Source organism: Zootoca vivipara, chromosome 9 (genome assembly GCF_963506605.1).
Source record: "Zootoca vivipara chromosome 9, rZooViv1.1, whole genome shotgun sequence".
Lineage (NCBI taxonomy): Eukaryota > Metazoa > Chordata > Lepidosauria > Squamata > Lacertidae > Zootoca > Zootoca vivipara.
Genome location: NC_083284.1, coordinates 2,360,264 through 2,373,445, shown reverse-complemented (window position 1 = coordinate 2,373,445; position 13,182 = coordinate 2,360,264). Strand labels below are relative to the sequence as shown.

The window sequence follows — 13,182 nt, the reverse complement described above, 5'->3', positions numbered from 1 at the left end:
TCCCACAGAAGTTTTTCTGTCTACCGCTAGCAGAAATTTTAGACCATTTAGCTACAGCTGTTTTGCAAAACCACTTTAAAAGTTTTCTGTGAACTTTGGCCACTTGGCTCCCATTCTCAATTTTCCTGATGCTCCTTCACTCAAATCTGAAAACCGCAATGTAAAAGGTTAGTGCAAGATGTAAATGATGAAACTTTCCCTTTTTGTTAGGCCTTTCTTGAAATGAATTATAAGGAGGCGGTAACAGCAGCTGTCAAATATGGTGAAACAACTCCAGTCTTGGTTAATGGCAGGCGTGTGAAAATAAGTGTCGCAGAAAAGTCCAAAGTGGATCCCAGCCTGGTAAGTTTGTGTAATTTAAGGTGCCTTATTTCCACAGCATCTGACAAGGTCCCAAGATGGCGTATCTTTATGCTGCTTCCTGGTACTTACTTGGAGCATTTATATACTCCCTTCATCATCGTCCTTTTTATTATTATTTGTACCCTGGCCATCTGACTAGGTTGCCCAGCTTACGATTCAGAACATTTTACAGCCGTATAATTCAGGACAACCAAAATAATAACAGCAGCCCCTTGTAGCAGTGAGTTCCACAGTGTGTGCAGCATGAAGAAGGATCTTCTTTGATCTAGTAGTGTTGGGAGAGAGGGTGAGGGGAAACCTTTCTCCATGCCATGAGATTCCTGCATTGCAGGGGGTTGGACTAGAAGACCCTCGGAGTCCCTTCCAACTCTTCAATTCTGTGATTAATGTTATAAATTGTTGCCATGTCACTTTTTACTCACCTATTCTCTAAAAGTAAAAATCCCAAATGCTGCAACATTTCATCCTAGAGCAGTCACTCCATCCCCTTGATCACTTGGGTTCCCCTTTTCTGAACCTACAATACCCTTTTTCAAGTGAGGTGACCAGAACTGTTCCATTTTGTCTCCCATGCTCTTTAATGCCTATATGAAGGTACTGGGAGAGCTGGGTGCAGCTGGGTGGGTTCTGGATCAGGCCCTGAACACAGTGTCGGGCTGACCAGTAACAAAACTGACTCAGGACAGGGGGGAAACCCTGGGGGTTGGTTTTTCCTCAAGTCTAGCAGTTAGTAAGGTAGCCAGCTATGGACAGGATGACAGTCCCACTGAAAAATGAGATACATATTCTTGGGGTACTCAGTGATCCAGTTTCTAGAGACCCAGGCAACCTCAATGGCTCAACACCTTTTGGTTCACCAGCTACAGCCATTCCAAGGCAGGTATACTTTTCCTACGGCAATCCATGCTCTGGAAACCTCCTGAGTGAATTAATTCTGAAGCACGGTATGTCAGGCTGCACTTGAAGATGATCCAGAAACTGCAAGTAACACAGAATGTGCTAGTTCAGTGGTGGAGCAGTTGCACTGATGGGTGCCAGGGGGGTGCCTCACCTTGAAAGGGGAAATTGTAGAGCTGGAAAAGGTTCAGAAGTTGTGTGTCCGCCTGCTGAGTCTGTGTGGAAGAACTGTAGCCAGAGGACTGCATCCCAATATCTGTGGCTTCCATTTGTGACCATGTTGCAACAGAAAACGTGCATGGAGGAACTGAAAAGGGTAGATAGGTATTGAAAAGGCCATTAAGTCGAGTAATGTATGCCAGAGAATCAAAGTAGACCCTAACACTGAGTGTGTTGTTAGCAATTGCACTGTGAGTTGTTATTGTCGTTGTCGTTGTCATCATCTAATACTGGGCACAAGGAGGCCAGTTTTCATTGGGACTAGACAACATGTGGAGGGAAGGTTTGATCTCTCTCCTCTCTGCCCTCTCCCCAGCAGTTATAACAGTGGCCCATTTATCTCTGCATCTGGTTTGGTGTTTATGCATACAGCTGTTAGGACAGCAATGTGACTTTCTGCTCAGTCATTGGGGAAAGGTATTTCCGTAGCTTAAGGGTTTTTTTTTGCACAGATTGTGCATGGGTATATTCATAAAAGAGAACATAGAGTGTTATCTTTTTCAGATCAAAGGAAATGAGAAGAAGCCATCACAGAGTACCAAGAAAGCTCCCCTTGGTGCACAGCCTGTTAAACCTCCCCCAGACTCTCAGAATGCCAAGAAAGCTCCCCCAAGCCCAAAGAATGTCAAGAAAGCTCCCTCAGGCACACAGAATGTCAAGAAAGCTCCCTCGGGCACACAGGATGCCAAGAAAGCTCCCTCAGGCACACAGGATACCAAGAAACCTTCCCAAGGCCCCCAGAATGTCAAGAAAGCTTCTCTAAGCTCACAAAATGTCAAGAAAACTCCCTCGACCTCCCAGAATGTCAAGAAAGCCCCAGGCTCAAAGGATGCCAAGAAGCCTCCCTCAACCTCCCAGAACGTTAAGAAAGCTCCTTCAAGCTCACATAATGTCAAGAAGTCAGTTGCAAGTGCAACGTGAGTATGATGCTACTTAGCCTGCCCTATCAAATTATTTAAATCAGCTTTTTAATTGTTTTTACTTTCCAACTTGTGATTTATTTTAATGGGATTGTATCCAGCAATTAATCCACAATTTTGTTCCTTATTTCAGGAAAGATCCAACTGCTGCAAAAACGTCCTCGGCAGCTGTGTCACTGGCCACTGCCTGTGAGTTCTGGTTGCTTTTCCTTCCTTTATACTCCGTCTCCTGCAGTTTGGTGCATTGTGTGCTGAGTGTGGGTGAAAAAATGGAAAAAGAATCTTGCTTAGTCTTCCCATCATGGCATGCTTACTGATATATTTGGTTCCCTGTCAGATGGAAACGTTTTGAAGAACGTGGTAGCTGCGTGGAGAAGGGGGTAATGTTTTTCAGGGGTGGCAAGTTCAGCAAAATGAGGCCTTGAACAATTACATTTTTGGATCACTGAAGCCTATTCATTTTTAATAAATACTTTCCCACCAAAATATGTGAAACTGAAATCCTTCTTACTAATCTCTTGGGCTGCAGAGGAGAGTTGTCTTTTTAATATACTTCTCGTTGGAAGTCTTGGGTTCTTTTAAAATATTTGCTCATTTTAATGTTTCCTTTATCTTACAATTCTTTTACCAGAACTGAGTTCCTGTTTTGTGCATTTCTGAACCTTCTTAAGCTACTCTGAACATAGTCCCGGGGACACTGTAGTCACTGTCTTTTTCTAAGGTTAATAACTTAAACAGCAAGCCCCCTCTAACCAGATGAATGTTTTGTCTGATCACAGCAAACGATGACAAAAAGTCTGGAGACTCTCGAAAGGCTGCAGAGACAAAAGCGGCCATAAAACCCAAAAAGGCTGCAGATCTCAAAAAGACCACAGGAGCAAAAACAGGTGTGAAGCAAAAGAAGCCTACAGATCCCAAGAAGCCCGAGGGGGTCCCAAAAGCTGCAGGAGGCAAGGAGACAGCAGAACCCAAGACATCTGTGAAGTCCAAGGCAAGCGAGACTGGAGGGACAAAGGCTGCTGTGAAACAGAAGAAGCCTCACAGCAGTTCCAAGAAGCCCGAGGAAGCCACAAAAGCTGTAGAGGGTGAGAAGACATCAGAACCCGAGGCAGCTCTAAAATCCAAAGCTAAAGAGACGAGCCTACCTGCAGGAGTGTCAGGTATCTTTGGGGACTCACTTCTGCCATCCTACTCAGAAATCAGCCCCGTTGAGTTCATTGGGTTTACTCCCAGATAAGGGACTATAGGATTGCAGCCTTAAAAGTGTTGCTTTCATTGGGGTAAATTTTTACCTGTTCCATATAAGACAATAGTCTGGAACAAAAGGATTGGTTCAGTTTACAATTAGGGTTTCCTTGTTCTAGGATTTGGGCTTTCAGCTCCCCAAATGAACTCTTCATCAGTGACATTACTTTTTCATCTTTAAAAAAAATTCTTTTTTAAATACAGATGTGACAGAAGCTGCAAAGAACATTGAAGCAGGTGAATCAGTCACCAAGGTGAGCCAAGATCCCAGTGGATGCAAGCAATTTTGTCCTCGAAATGCTTTGCAAACAAGGGAGAAACTACAGAAGAAAGATTTAAAATTTACAGCATGCAGCACACTAAAAAAGAATTTCATGAAAATGATATATAGGTGGTATCTGAGCCCCTAGTAGGTTAGCAAAGATGTATAAGTCAGAATCAGATATCTGTTGGAAATGTAAAGAGAAGGAAGGTACCTTTTTATCCTATGTGGTGAACATGCAAAATGGCTAAGGACTTTTGGGAGATGATATATAATGAACTGAAAGAAATGTTTAAAAGGTCCTTTGTAAAAAGACCGGAAGCTTTTCTTTTAGGAGTAATTGGTTTAGATATACCAAGCAATCAGAAAAAAACCTGTTCATGTACGGAACTATAGCAGCCTGAATGGTATATGCTCAAAAATGGAAGGAGGGTTTAATAGCAGCAAAGGAGGAATGGCAGATGAAATTGATGGAATATGCAGAAATGGCTAAATTAACTAGTAGAATAAGAGATCAGGAAGAAAGAGTTTTTAAAGAAGAGTGGAAAAGATTTGTAGAATATTTGGAAAACTCTTGTAAACAAATTAAGACGTTAGCAGGATTAGAGTAAACTCAGCAGTATAAATTTAACTAAGATGAAATGGAGAAATAAAAGAATACGTATTGATTAGAATAGGCAACAGAAAAAGATAAATGAAACAAACCATGGAAGGTGGGAAGGGAAGTCAATGTTATATATGTTTTGGTGAATGTAAAAATTGATAGATAAAAAAAAAGTTTTGTAAACAAGTCAGTCACTTTCAAGCCATCTTCCAGCTTGTTTCTTTGCCCTAAGCTCTGGAGTTTACCAGGGTGCCAAGTGGGCTCCATGAAGCAGGAGAGGGCATTCAGGGGCAATTGTGTGAACAGGACTTCAACAGGCGCGCCAGTCCTGAGACTGATGGCCCAAGGGGAAAGCAGGACTTTCTCTAATTTGGGCTGTGTTTGGGGAAAAAAATAAGAAGCAGCAGGATAATGTTATGTGAAAACTCGTCAATAAAGATTCTAATCTTTCCCTTTTTTTCTTTTGTAGGAGGCAGAAGAGATGTGTGTGGTTTTGATTTCTAACCTGCCTGCTTCAGGATTAACTCCAGATGAGATTTCTAATTTAACCAAGCCCTTTGGAAAATTGAAAGATGTGTTAATGGTATCTTCACATAAAAAGGTATTGAGAAGCCATTTTTCACTGGACGTCAAAATAAAAAGCAGAAATGCTCCATAAAGCAGTATTTCCATGAATGTTCATGGAAAACCACATATAATTTCTGCATATTGTAACTTTGGAGGAGGCAATTATCTGGCTTCAGGTGGCTGATGTAGATTTCTTCCTTCTTTTTCAAAAGGCATACCTAGAAATGAGTTGCAAAACTGCAGAGTCCATGGTGCAATTTTATACCTGCTTTCCAATGTATGTGGAAAAGAACCAACTGATCATTACTTTGGCACCTGAATTCAAAGATATAAAAGATGAGGTTGGTAACTAAAACATTAAGAAAAGTGGTGTGTGTGTGTGTGTGTGTGCGCGCGCGCACGCATTTATTTGTCTATTTATTTGTCTTTAAGGTGCCACAAGGCTCTTTGTTACCTTACCGACATCAACTGTTTGGGGGGTAAAGTGAGGGCGGAACAGGGTATTTGCTGGCTTTTTCAATGGTGTTTCAAATATGGTCATCTGTCCTGAATGCTTTAGCTGAGATTCCTGCATTGCAGGGGGTTGGACTAGATGACCCTTGGGCCCCTTCAAACTCTAAGATTATAAGCTATGCATTCTCACTTAAATGCACAGTGCCTTGGAATGTAACCCCTGTGTAAATTCAGAGTTGTCTGTGCTACAACCAACTAATGCAGTCATATCATATCAGCAAATTGTGTGCTTGGAGTTGCTGTCCTCTGCTTTCTGACATTTGATTTAGTTGTGTTTCACTTTTTCTTTAGGCAAATGTGTTGCAGGACCTGTCTCTCCCCCCCCCTTCTTTCTAAAAACAACTTGCTTGATACATAGACTGTAGAGGCAGTGGTGCCAATTAGGATGATCTGAGGTTCTGTGCTTGGTGTGTCTGGGCTGGTTTGCATGACTCAGTGCTGTGTGCTGGAGCTGAGCCCAAGTGTCTGGGTTCACATGCTCTTCTGCTCCCACTGCCCCCCAGCTGGGAGAAGGACTTTGCTAGGGTTTCCGTTCTGTTTCATAGGATCCTGGCTCAGCATTACACATGAACCAGAGAGTCATGGTTTAACTCAATCCCTGGTTAGTTAAGCAATCCAGCTTCATAACTCAAGGTGTGGAGATTGTTTAGAATCTGGCCAGTTTTTGGTCTGAACCACATTCTCTGGTGTGCCCAATGCCAAGATGGGATTCTGTGAAAATGGAAGTATATGCTAGCGAAGTCCTTCTTGCCCCTCTACGGAAGAGGGAGGGAGCATGTAAGCCTGAGAATTTGTTAGGCTTGTTTCAGCTCACCCACATAGTGCTAAACCATGGCTTACCATGATGTGCAAAGTATTCGTCTGCCTGTTTGATCCAGTAAATAATTGTGGGCAATTCTCCCTGGAGTTGGAAGGCTAATGAAAGCAGTGCTGGAAAACAGCTACGTAAAAACAAGTGTTCATGAGCCAGAGCCCCCTCTGTCAGGGGCATGGAGTGGTATTCCTGGGGGGTGGGAATAGGGTGGCTGGGGGCAGGGAATATGTTTGCAAAGTGGAGCCAAGGCTGAATGTTTTAAGAGGGTTATTGTGCTGAACACAAATCAAAAGGAGACCCAGTGAAAATGGCTGTGATTTATGTATAATCTGTAAATCTGCAGACACCTTTAGTTTTCTTAAATGAATATTTTTGATCCCTTTTTCTTTAGGAAGCTATATTTGTTTCTATCATTAAAGATGTCAATCCAAAGGTAAGTAGCAGAAGCATTACAAATTGTTATGTAGTGTTTTTCCTGATAATCATTTTGATCCCGATCATGCTGGCGGCAAACCTCAGAATGGCCCAAGTGAAGTGCAGGTGTGAGTAGCTGAAATACTGTTTTGTGGTCCCCACAGAATAGATGGCTTAAGGGAATGAATCCAAACCTCATGCTGCCAGAGAAGGCAGGAAACACCCAGGCTCTCTGGCCTAGCAGACCTGGTGGAAGAAAAAGTCAAACTCCAAACAGAAACCATCTGCTCTGCAGTCACTGCTTAACATGGGACTTTATGGTGAAGGGTGGGCAGGAAATTTGATACTGTAAATGGATAAAATTGATGCCTGCCTTTTCTTTAACTAGGTGAATACAGAAAATCTCCATTCACAGTTTGTGCATTTGGGCAACCTGCCAGATCAGGGATATTCAGAACTCGAAATACTTTGTGTTGGACTTCGATTTGGACGCGTAGATCACTACATGGTGATAGCAAATAAGAACAAGGTGGCTGTTCTTGTTTTGGAAACTTCTTTTTATAAGCAGACCTGTAACTTGATGCACTCTCCCCAGAACACCATGACACAGTTAACTATTGTGGCACAGGAACCCAGTGGCACCAGAAGGTTCTCACCCTCCCCTCCCCCAGGTGCCTTAAAGGACAGCAACAAACTCCTAGAAATGATGTCTTTCAGGAGGAAAAGCTCCATCTGGCTAATAAGTAATATTTACATGCGTATTAGTGTACTGACTGCACAAATGGTATACTTTAATGTTAACTTTATGCATATCTTAACTTCTAAGGCCATTCTCCAGTTGGATAGCGCTGAGTCGGCTACATCCATGTGTCGCTTCCTGAAAAAGTATCCACACAACATTGGAGAATCACGGTTGACATTCTCACGCTCACCACAGATTGAACCGTCGCCAGTAAGTGAGCTTCCTTTGTTTAAACGCGTCTCAGTTTTTCAGCTGGTTTGCATCCGTGGTGGGTTCTGAAAACTTAGCCTGGATGTGGATGTTTGCTGTTAATGCTGCTGGGCTGTTTTTGACCTCTGGCATGGAAGGTTTGAAAGCTACGCAGTGGTTGGGAAACTGGACAAGAGCTCGCTTGGCTCTAGGAGGTGCAGGAAAACCCTGATTCTGCCCCCCCCCCAACTAAGTCTAAAGGTAAAGGTACCCCTGACTATTAGGTCCAGTCGCGGACAACTCTGGGGTTGCATGCTCATCTCACTCTATAGGCCTTGGGAGCCGGCCTTTGTCCACAGACAGCTTCCGGGTCATGTGGCCAGCATGACTAAGCCACTTCTGGTGAACCAGAGTAGTGCATAGAAATGCTGTTTACCTTCCCGCCAGAGCGGTACCTATTTATCTACTTGCACTTGACATGCTTTTGAACTGCTAGGTGGGCAGGAGCTGGGACCAAACAACGGGCGCTCACCCTGTTGCGGGGATTTGAACTGTCGACCTTCTGATCGGCAAGCCCTAGGCTCTGTGGTGTAGACCACAGCGTCACCCACGTCCCTTACAACTAAGTCTAGTGTCACCCAATAGCTAAACTATGTAACAGTTGTGGGGAAGCTCGAGGCAGCCCTATGTGGTGGCCCAGGCAGTTTTGGCCAAGCCAGACCCACCTGCCCTTCCCATATAATGTCATTTATGACATGGTGTGTGGAGCAGGTAAAGACGAGGATGAGACAGATTTGGACCCTTTGTAAACACTGCCTTGTGAAGGAAGGCACCAACAATGGATGGCTCCTGCAAAGCCCTGCACTTTGCAAGAAGTGACAATCAGCTGATGCTCAGTTACACTCCAACACTCCCTCTTCCCCCGTTGCTTTTGTAGACTGATCAAGTTACCAACTAGGTATACGCTCCAGTCTTATTTCTTGACAGGGCTTAAAATTGGGCATTAGCATGGAGTCAGGTGTAATAGGCAAAGATTATACAGTGGTACCTCTGGTTGCGAATGGGATCTGTTCCGGAGGCCCGTTTGCAACATGAAAAGGCCGCACCCTGAAGCGCCGCATCTACGCAGGTGCGTGACGTAATTCAGCGCTTCTACGCATGCGCAAAGTGTGATTTAGCACTTAATGCGCATGCACGCGTACCGAACCCGGAAGTAACCCATTCCGGGACTTCCAGGTTCAGCGCGTCCGTATCCCAAGAAGACGCATCCTGAAGCGGATGTAACATGAGGTATGACTGTAGTTAAGGTTGATTCCTGGGAAGTAGAAATTGTGCGATTAAATGAGCAGTCATGACATATGAGTTGCTCTGTTTCCCATTTCTCACTCTCATTTCTTTTTCTGTTGTCTTACTTACACAAAAGTATTTAGTTTTGGACAACTGCAGAAAAGAGCCAATCGTAGAGCCTCTTTTTCATTACACTTAAAATTCTATTGTGTATCTGTGGGCTGAAGTATTTCGCACGGTTTCTTGTTAATTGCTTCAAGAGCTCAGAACTGGACATTGTTTTTCAATAGGCTGAAGTCACAAGAAAGGAGGAGAAGAAACAAGAACCAGGCAACAAAAGGTTTGTTTTTAAAAAATATTTAAATGAACTCAGCGTGTGTGTGTGTGTATGCATGCATGTATGGCTTTTAAAATTTGTGATTGAATAAAGTAGACTGACTATCCACCTCACCTTTGTGGTAAGCCCAGTATTCTGATTTATTTAGGGTTGTCACTTCTTATGTGAAATAACTTGTTCTCTGTGTATCCCTCTCACCCCTCTGTCACGTTTTGGACTTGTCATGCAGTCATAGCTGCTGAAGTCAGCAAGTGTGCCTGAATCGGTGCTTTCAAGCTCTTCCCAAGTATATAAAGATCTTTCGCAATTCAGTTTTTCAGAGTCTACAGTTGACCCTGAAGCTGGTCTATCATGTCACACTATTAAGTGTAATAGAAAAGACCATTAGCAGTTTAAAGTATCCCAAGAACCATGTGTTAAATGCATAATGCATCCTGTCAAGTGTTCACAAATATAATATTATCGATGAGATACACAGAATTTTAATGACTGTATTTATTATTAATCTGCATCAAAGAGAATGGGTTAAAGTAACGGGGTTTTTTTATAGGTGGGAAAAAAAGAACATTTTTGTTTTCAAAATGGCTTCTGCATCTCAAAATATCTTCCTAGATTCTTCTTAAAAGGGAGATGGATGAAAAACTTTATAGCCTACAGATGTAGTTAAAATAAATGTACTCTGGCTAGCAAGTACATTTGAAAATTAACACCCCAGGTGTTTGTTACATCATAATGCTGATATGTACCCTATTTCACGTCTAATAAAGCTGTGTTTCCCCCCAAAGCTCTCATCTACACACGTGCAGCCTGCTTAGTTGTTGATGATATGCACCTGCAATGGAAGTATAACACACATTTCTAATACTGTATACATACACTTGGTACATGCAGAACACCAGGCTCATTTGGCAACTCATTGTCTCCTTACTTGAGTGTAAACGTTGGGTCCTGAGATATTGCATCTGAAGGAAGCATTTAACATAACTGCTGTTGAGGTAGCCCATGTAACAGAGTGACTTGGCATGGGTCATACCTGAGTCAGCTTCATCTGCTGGCTTTTTGTGGAGAACAACAACAACAACAACAAACCACACACCTTGTTCTCTGTTACAAGGAAACCAGCAGCATGGCTAGTAGGCATAAAACTTGTTCTTCACTGAATCATTTGCGCTCATGATGGAATATGGCAAGAAGAAAATATTTTAAATCGTGGATTACAGAAAGAAGGCAGATTTTTTCTTTTTACTTGCTCCCCTGTCCTTACTCTATTGGGGAACAAATGGACGCCATATGGTTTTATAGTTGATCGGACGTAATAGATGAAATCTTGATTAATAAACTGTGTGTCCCTTCTTCACAATGGCTATCACTTCATCTTCTGGATGAGTTGATGGACCTGCTTGTTCTGAATGTACTTTGAGACCTCCCCCCATGATGGTATGTTTCCAGCAAACAGTTTCCCCCCAGATCCAGATGGCGGTGGCTGAAGATGAACTGAGCTTCGAGTGAAGAACAGCTGTGTGTGGCTCCTTTGCCTCATTCATGTGTGGCATGTTTTTTATGGATTGTCCTTTCCTTTAGCTTCCTCAAGGATGCATGACTGCAACAGCAAGTGGGGTTTTGTTGCTGGTGCTTCCTTGACTTGTTTAAATTATTGCACCCTGTTGACAGAATCTTGATGTCACACCTCTATCATTCCTGACAGCTCCATCTCTTTCACAGGATTTTATTCTTGGCTCTGAATTCTGCTTTTTTTTTTTGGTGGGGGGGGTCTGTGCTTTTCTTGTCTGACAAAAGGTCCTGGAACGCTTAATCTCCCAAATGAATTGCTAAAGTTCACTTCCTGCACATAAAAAACATTTTAAAGGACTGAATCGTCGTGTGAGTAGCTTCTCTTCTTCAAGAAAGGCTCCCTCTTGGTTGAGTAGCATGACCAAACTCTCTATGGGAAATTTCCTGTTTAGATTCACCTGAAAAGAGGCACGTGTTCAAGCTGTGTTGTTGCAAGCCCAAAGAGAGGGGATATATGTGTTAAGCCAATCTTGGTTGGATATCTTCACAATTTATAAATATGTTATTTGCAGTTTACCTCTGAATTCATGCAGCAATCTATCCGTACCATACAGCTGTGTATTATTCAGGAACTTTTTTGTTTCCCCCTGGAGTTCTGTAAATTCACTAATGCCATGAAGTTGAGCTGCGTCACATCACCAGTCCCAGCTGGAAGGTCCCAGCTAGATTTGCCAAAAGTTGGAGGAACCATACTGTTTTTGCTTGGTTCGGTTTTGGATCCTGTTTGCTGTGCTTCATCATAGTGTGCCTTGCACTCCATACTCTCCTAGTTTCATTTACTCTAATACGCATCAGCATCCCCATTGCAAGTCACAAAATCCATGTTTTTTGTGCTTGACCAATTATTATTATTATTATTATTTATTAAATTTGTTTACCACCCTATACCCGTAGAATCTCAGGCAATTTGCAGCATAAAATCATAATAGGAAAAAGAGAAAATACATAACAACAACAACAACAACAACAACAAAGACAACCCAATAATCCACCCTTCCACAACACAATCAATCAGCCCAGGGCCTGGTTGAAGAGGAACTTTTTCGCCTGCACCTAAAGGTGTATAATGAAGGTGCCAGTCAAACCTCCCCGGGAGAACATTCCACAAATGGAAAGCCACCGCAGAAATGGCCCTGTTCTCTTGTTGCCACCCTCTAGACCTCTCAAGGAGGAGGCATAAGAAGAAGGGCCTCGGAAGATGATCTCGGGGTCCAGGTAGGTTCCTGAGATCTTCTCAAATTTAGTGATCTCAAATTTTTATTTCTCTTACTTAACAAAATTTATATACTGATTGATTGGTGTAAAACCTCAAAGTGGTTTGCAAGAAATATTAAAATTATCAATGAGAACATTATTTTGCATATATTTTACTTCTTTGTAGTCCTGTTTTTGAGGCTTGATGTTTTCTTTTGGAATTTCTCCTGCTTGGGCAAGACATTTTCCCCTCCTTTAATAGATTGTGATAGTGGCAGTTCTTCTGCCATCTTTGCAAAGGGAATACAATTCCCTGCGCAGTTTACACGCCTCCCCTTTTTATTTGGTTCTGCTGAGTCCAGTACACTTCACCCTGCCAGTTGTTCTTTGGGAGCGGGGAGGTTGTTATGGAGCTTTTATTTTGAGGGCACCTAACTCATGTCACATAACATGTAGAGCACCCAATTTGGTGTGTGGCCATATTTCAGTTGCAATATGTGATACCTTAGCATCCTTTCCTAGGTCATCAAAGCAGAATTGCCATTACCCCAGCTTTGAAATCATTCACCTCCAGGTAGAGATTATTCTAGAGACACACTAGAATGGGCTTTCAGGAGGCACCAGTCTGGCTGTTGCTGGAAGCCCGATGGGGACCAAGTAGAGCCTTGATCTGATTGCAGCAGGACCACTCTTACATTCCTAATAATTGTGTACTTGTAAGTGGACGTTCTCTGGGGTACTGTACATTGTCGCCTTGAATTTGGTTATTTTAGCTGAAAATGGACTGAAGGCTCAGCGAGTGTGTGTGTGTGGACATTTCCACTCTTGTCTGTTCAAACTGACTCATTTCAGTTCTCTAGGTAACACCCCATTTAGCACCCATATTTCTGGAGCGGAACTGCAGGAAGGTGGATAAAAGATCAGGAGGGTTTCCTATTCTAACTTTTAAGTTTGTTTATATCCACAACCAGAGCTATGCATCCCTGTGTTCTGTCTGTCTTTCTCCCTACCTAAACTTAAACCTTACCTGTCAGCTCCAAGGT

The 13,182-nt window shown here is 42.7% G+C and overlaps 1 protein-coding gene across 5 annotated transcripts in view; it reads left to right on the top strand.

Moving 5' to 3' along the window:
- ZNF638 (zinc finger protein 638) overlaps nucleotides 1-13,182 on the top strand; it is a 56,342-nt gene that overhangs the window by 32,480 nt on the left and 10,680 nt on the right. For 4 of the 5 annotated variants that reach the window (XM_035103680.2, XM_035103679.2, XM_060278301.1 and 1 more), the window contains 11 exons: nucleotides 211-342; nucleotides 1,984-2,396; nucleotides 2,533-2,588; nucleotides 3,179-3,559; nucleotides 3,849-3,898; nucleotides 4,980-5,111; nucleotides 5,290-5,418; nucleotides 6,796-6,837; nucleotides 7,207-7,347; nucleotides 7,645-7,770; nucleotides 9,327-9,376. In XM_035103680.2, coding sequence (XP_034959571.2) covers nucleotides 211-342; nucleotides 1,984-2,396; nucleotides 2,533-2,588; nucleotides 3,179-3,559; nucleotides 3,849-3,898; nucleotides 4,980-5,111; nucleotides 5,290-5,418; nucleotides 6,796-6,837; nucleotides 7,207-7,347; nucleotides 7,645-7,770; nucleotides 9,327-9,376 — 1,652 coding nt within the window. The remainder of the gene's footprint in view (nucleotides 1-210; nucleotides 343-1,983; nucleotides 2,397-2,532; nucleotides 2,589-3,178; nucleotides 3,560-3,848; nucleotides 3,899-4,979; nucleotides 5,112-5,289; nucleotides 5,419-6,795; nucleotides 6,838-7,206; nucleotides 7,348-7,644; nucleotides 7,771-9,326; nucleotides 9,377-13,182) is intronic. The other variant, XM_035103681.2, reaches the window with a different exon arrangement.